The 6,230-nt window shown below is 26.5% G+C and overlaps 2 protein-coding genes across 4 annotated transcripts in view; one reads left to right on the forward strand and one right to left on the reverse strand.

Moving 5' to 3' along the window:
• Positions 1–239: 239 nt before the first annotated feature.
• Positions 240–1,417, forward strand: LOC108688395. Of its 2 annotated transcripts, none has more exons than XM_018194642.1 (4): positions 240–322; positions 387–489; positions 578–730; positions 997–1,417. In XM_018194642.1, the coding sequence occupies exons 1-4, from the start codon at positions 295–297 to the stop codon at positions 1,064–1,066; spliced, it is 354 nt and encodes a 117-aa protein (XP_018050131.1). In that variant the 5' UTR covers positions 240–294; the 3' UTR covers positions 1,067–1,417. The 2 variants fall into 2 exon arrangements, with proteins under 2 accessions (XP_018050131.1, XP_018050130.1); XM_018194641.1 differs by having other exon boundaries at positions 578–800; positions 997–1,030.
• Positions 1,418–2,553: 1,136 nt separating this feature from the next.
• LOC108688382 (2-hydroxyacyl-CoA lyase 1) overlaps positions 2,554–6,230 on the reverse strand; it is a 17,757-nt gene continuing 14,080 nt past the window's right edge. For both annotated transcript variants that reach the window (XM_018194624.1, XM_018194623.1), the window contains exons 9-12: positions 5,455–5,692; positions 4,414–4,521; positions 3,601–3,724; positions 2,554–3,529 (exon numbers count right to left, since the gene is read on the reverse strand). In XM_018194624.1, coding sequence (XP_018050113.1) covers positions 3,434–3,529; positions 3,601–3,724; positions 4,414–4,521; positions 5,455–5,692 — 566 coding nt within the window. In that variant the 3' untranslated portion in view covers positions 2,554–3,433. The remainder of the gene's footprint in view (positions 3,530–3,600; positions 3,725–4,413; positions 4,522–5,454; positions 5,693–6,230) is intronic.

A 6,230-nucleotide genomic window follows, 5' to 3' on the forward strand; every position in this document is an offset into this window, starting at 1 on the left:
TGACGCATTCTCTATTCCGCAGCCTTTTTTCGCACCGTGTGATTTCACCCTAATGCGACGCGACATCTAATCACCATATTAGTTCCGGTGACGCGATGTATTGAAGCGTGTTGGACATGTTAGAGCGTACAACGCGAACAAACTTCTAGTGTAAGCAAGTTGAACAGACCTATGCTGTGACAGATTTTCTAACCTGAGTAATTGTCAACTTTAACATTTAATGCTTAATATCTCTCGATTCGCGGAGCAGAGCGATTTTTTTTGTCAGATTCGTTTCGTGTAAAAACGCGTCGAATGAGCCTAATTTCATCAAAATCGATGAGTAAGCCCATTTTTCACAATAGAGATTCTAGATGTGAATACATAAATAACTTCTGTAAACATAGCAATGAGATCTGATCACGATATGGAAACTGATAATATAAATCCATCTGTCGAGATACAAATTCAGAAGATATTAATTTCCATCCATGGCGTTAGTCTGAAAATGTAAAATTTTTATAGTTACTTTTTGTGAAACTGATAATGATCAGTTATGACAGTTGGATTGCAATTGGGTTGATTTTTTAACTTTCAGAAAGAAAGAGCTGGAGATGATTAAGGAACTTACGAAGGAAAATGGACATCTAGGTACAGTAATCAATACTGCGAATCAAACATTGTCCAAGAAAGTTAAAAAAATGGGAATGAATGTGACAGAAATTATCCATGAGAGCGAGCGTAATAACAGGTTAGAATCAGACTTACTGAATTCAAGCACATCCATGAATGTTATGAAGGAGTTGAGTGAGATCAAATAAGTAAATAAATTCCTGAATTAATTCTTTAATTTTTAAATACATTTTATTTATTGTACATTATATATCTTTATATTATTTTATATCTTGATAATTCACATATATTTACTACATTTTTATAGACTATTAATAAAAAGTTGTTATAATGTTAAAAAGTTATAATATAAAATTAATATTAAAATAGATATGTGTCTCTCAGGATACAAAGGAAATCTGTTCTGATCCAATGGGACAATATCATATGTAAAAATAAATTTTTTTTTCTATGACTTTTTTAATGAATCGTCCTTATAACTCGTCAACAATAAGAGACCAATAAAATAACTAAACACAGAATAAATTTATTCTTAATGTCAAACTTTATATTTTTACCTAGAAAAAAACTTTTTCATCTAAATTGGATCCTTCTTCAAAAAACATTGATTTAATGTGATGTTCTGACTATCTAATAATGAATTTGTTATTACCAGTTTTACAATTTCACATTTTACTGCTCACTTTTATTGCTCACTGTTGAATATACAGAATTACATTTTCACAAATCATTTCATGATTGAATATGGGTGTATCATGGAATTTTTTTTGGGAAGGTTTTCAATGAACTCAGAAATATATGTATCGTGCAGCAATCTAAATGACAATAAAAAAAAAAAGGATTTTGCTATTGTATTGAAAAAAACATCACTGCATCAATTTTGTTGTAATTTACAATAATTTTTAACAGTAATGAATTCCATTTGATATTTTTACAACTTTTAATTTATGTCTTCTTGTATCTCATTTTGAAGAGAAAAAATGTTACGTTTTGTATATCATGTAACTTTTATTTTTTTTTTAAGAATAATTACTACAAGAATGTATCAATTATAACGTATTACATTTTATTTTTTGGGACGAAAATCTTACGAAAATTTTTCCTATTTATTGCATATTTTGTCAAAACTTGAATTAACAGAAGTATTAAAAATTATTTATATGTTATAACGAGAAGAAAAAAATATTTTATGTAACAATAAAAATTTCATATAAAGTCAAAAATAAAGTTGTATATTTTTTACATTTAAAAATTAAAGAGAAAGTTCGGCATAGAGTATGACATTACCAATTCAAAATAAAATAAGCTCATTAGTAAAAATTATTAGACATCAACCGATAAAAATTTCGGAAGGATTTGAATCCCCAACTCTCTCCCTTATACGCCCATATGATTGGACAAGATTTTGGTTGTCTGATTATCGTTCTTATTATTACTACACATATATTTGCAAGTTACTGTACTATACATATATTTGTAAGTAGGTTTAAGAAATTAATTTACCTATTATTTATTTTACATATTGAAAGGTATGCAAAATAATAGATAAATTAACTAAAAAATATAGTTGAGAGTTAAACTGAAAAAATGTATAAGCTGAAATGTATGTATATGATTTTATTAAAATATTAAATGCTATTTTAAATATATATAAGTAAATTTGCTTGTATTTAATTGTTTAGTCCATATTAGTCTATATTATTGACTTGTATTTTACTTTAATGGTATTAATTAATAATTTATAAAACATAATTATGTTAAATTGAGAAACGAAAACCTTATATGGTCTTAATGGTTTAGGTACCTAAATAATTACAATTAATATTAAACCGTCGAAAATTAAAAGAAATAAACTTATTTTCGGTCAAAACGGTTCTTAGTACTTAAATATTTCAGAGTGAATTTTTCTATACATATTCAAATTCTAAAAATCGTGTTCCAAAATCTTTTTCGTTCTTGAAATGCTATCATAAACAGATTACTAAATTAGTAATACCAGAAGATAAATATAATAGAATTAATGAGACTAATGAGTCAGCAACGATAAACGGCGCAATTATTTAGTGAACAATCGATATTCAAATATTGGATTGATGTCTTCTTTATTTTGAACGGTTCGACTCTCTTTGGAGTCCTCCTCAGCAAGAATGATACAAATATAATTAATTTACATGTCCATAATGCCTAATGCCACTTGCAAATTGACAAAGATGCAGCGTTATTAATCTTCACAACATGAAACATTGTTTTGAAGCTTTGTTGAATTTTATATTAAAACTTAAAAAGTAGAATTGTTAATCAAATAAAGATCACACATTTTTAGAACACGGACGTGCGCGCGTGCGTGTGTATAATTAACACCGAATTATTTTAAGCATTTAAGATTCAGCTCAGATCGTATAAGACTGTCATTCCTCAGTTGTGTATTCACATTATAGTCTCAAAAGACACTTCATCTATAATTATGCTAACCCATCATTACTTGCATGGATTGTTCAAAATATCCCACCCTTATAAATTCGTTAAATGTACATGGACATTATAACTTGTACACATTATTATATTTAGCGCAAATTGTTTTACAATAAAACAATTTGTATTTATCTTTATTTAAAGGATGTAATAAAATATTATCAATTTTTTTCAATCGTAAATTATTAAAAAGAAAATGAAAATTGAAATATAAAATATGCAAGTAATTAAAAAAAACCATATGAATAACAGAGTTATAGTAATATAAGATCTAAAAAATGATTTTCTGAGAAAAAAATATTGGAGAAAATCATAAATATTTTCATGAAGTGTTTTGATTGTGACACATCTATAATTTTGATTCTGTTAACCAGTTGAATTGTTGCTTCTTTCGTTCTGCTTGCGGATTAATCATAATGTTTATTAAACTGGGACTATCCACCACCTAAAACGATATTTTAGCATTTCTTTTCAATTTTTAAAGAAATGACGATCTTATTTTAATAACAATTTTACCTTGAGAGATAATTGCAATGCCTGCTGAATGTCCTTCACAGTAGTGCAAAAATGTCCTTTCTTGTCAAACATTTCCATCAATTTTTCATAATGAGTTTCAGATGTTAGTGAATACGGAGGTGTCCTAAAAATGTAATTTTAATAATCAATGTAAAAGTATCTGGATTTGCAAACAATCGATATATGAGACAAACTAATAAAGTCGAAAATATCTAAAAAATAAAATTAAAATTAAATATAATTAATTATCTATAAAACGTTTTATAATTATATATCTTTTAAAGCTTCTAACACTCATAGATTAATGATGTCAAAATGGAGAAATATATAATGAAAATTCTTGCGAAATAAAATTAAAATAAAAATATTTTTCAATAAAACAATATTTGCATTTGATAGAATACACTTAAAAAATATACCGAAAACTCCTTTTTTTCGGTATAGAATTTCGAAATAGAATAAAATCATATTATCTTAATTTGACAACTTCATAAATACACATAGATATAAATATATAGAAGATTATTTCATTTTCTGGCATAATTCAATCAAATATATGATTATTTTTTTATTACCGGAACATAAAGGGAGTTTTCGATATATTTTATAAATCTATTTCATTAATTGCAAATGTTTTATTTAAAAAATATATTTTAATATATTTTTTATACAGCTTGCAACAATTTTCTTTGTGTATTTTCTTTGCTTTTTTTTACTGTCATAATCCAGATGATTGCAGTGAACCTTAAGTTAAATTCTTAAATATTTAAAACATAATTTTTTTATATTAAGATTATATAAAGAAATGCGTACACTTGCGTGGGATCTCCGGATGCCTGTATCTGTTTGAAAGTTTCGTTATCGAAACCGCTGTATATGCCATTATTATTCACGATTATAATGATCACCGGTAATTTATAACTGAAAAGATATTATATATATTCTATTATATATATTCTTCGCTCGTGAAATGAGACTTTTCTTATCTTAATAATTCTACCGAGATAGTCTATTGCCTGGAGGGTTTTAAAAGCAACTAATTTCTTAATTCCTGCAATTTTATTGATTCATGTATGATTCGACATGTAAATAATAAACAATCAATTAATTGTGTGTTATAGAAACCAATTTTAATGTCATTTTCAATAAAAGTCAATATAATATAATCGTACAATTCTCAATATTGACGTCAATTTTATTGTCCATATCAGTGTTTAAATTGTCTTCTTCAGCTTCCTGTTTTGACGTTACAATTGATTCCTCCTTGATTGATAATTGCAATAAAAGAAAGTTTCATAACATAAAATTAGAATAAATTCAAGATATTGGAAAACCGATTAGAAATGTCTAATTTGCATTAACGATATCTCAGTCATCATTGATCAAAAAGCTCTTGTTTGACTTCTCATTTTTTTCGTTACAATGTCTACATTTTGTCTCTAATAATGACAAAAGCATTTGAACTGATAGAAAAAAAGTTATTATATAAAAAAGTAAAAATTGAAAATTTTAACAAATTTTCGTTATTTTTTTCTTCTGTTTTCTTCTATTTTGAGTTTGATATTAAAAAAAAATTTTTTATATATCTAATTGATAGGAAATTAATTTCCTACAAAAAAAGTTCTTTTGAAATTTTTTCGTATTCTACGTCGTTTTCGAGATGTATTAAATATAATTTGAAAAATGATACTTTTTGTTAACATCTTCGAAACACACCATGATGTTTAATAGCATTTTTTGTTTTTTAACTTATTTACATGTCGAATGATCGTAATGAATTAATAAAATTGCATTAAAAAATTAGTTTCGAATAACAGTCGTTTTTTAGTTCCTGGCAATAGCTTATTATATTACCGAAACATGGTTTCGATCTCCATGCCGGAGAATCCAAAGGCGCTATCTCCTTCCACACAAATTACTCTCTTTTGCGGCGCATTATCTTTGCAATAAAGAGCAGCTGCGATTGCAAATCCAAGTCCTACACCCATAGTTCCAAACGTACCGGCGTCTAATCTATGGCGAGGCAAATTGTTCAAGAGAATGGTTCGTCCGATGTCCATTGTATTAGCTCCCTCAGAACAAATAATGCAATCTGTATATATGAAAAAAATATTATAATTATAGAATTTATACTTGAGATATAATTATACAATTTATACTTGAGAGAGATAATAAAAAGAATGGAGTCAAAAGAGGAAATGTATAGGTAAAGGAAAGATATGGAGAGAAAATAAAGTGAACTAAGGAGTAAGGAAGTAAGAAATAAATGTGATAATAATAATAGACGATGATAAGTGATATAGAGATAACGTATGTATGTATTGAACGAGAGTATATTATATTAGAAGTAGATATAATTAAGAGAGAAAAGCGGATAAAGCAAAAAAAAATAAAAAGAAATAATGTAAAGAAGCGAAGTCAGAGGATTTAATCAGAAAAGTAGGGAAGTAAAGGGATAAGCAAAAAAATTTTTTTTTTAATTTTTATAATAATATATGTGCGACAGTTTGCGGAATATGAATGTATGAATATATGAATGAGTTAAGAATTTTATGTAAACCCTTCTTGGCTGTAAATACGCTGAAGTGTAATAAATTCTATTCTACAATTTTTACTTTATAGATTTAATA

Source organism: Atta colombica, unplaced genomic scaffold (assembly GCF_001594045.1).
Source record: "Atta colombica isolate Treedump-2 unplaced genomic scaffold, Acol1.0 scaffold231, whole genome shotgun sequence".
Lineage (NCBI taxonomy): Eukaryota > Metazoa > Arthropoda > Insecta > Hymenoptera > Formicidae > Atta > Atta colombica.

Excerpts from the sequence above, each read along its gene's own strand:
- LOC108688395 (XM_018194642.1), top strand. The coding sequence starts at position 295 with ATGAGCCTAATTTCATCAAAATCGATGA. Across the intron at positions 323-386 it reads AATTTCATCAAAATCGATGA|CAATGAGATCTGATCACGAT; the intron begins GTAAGCCCATTT and ends CTGTAAACATAG. Across the intron at positions 731-996 it reads GAGAGCGAGCGTAATAACAG|GATACAAAGGAAATCTGTTC; the intron begins GTTAGAATCAGA and ends TGTGTCTCTCAG.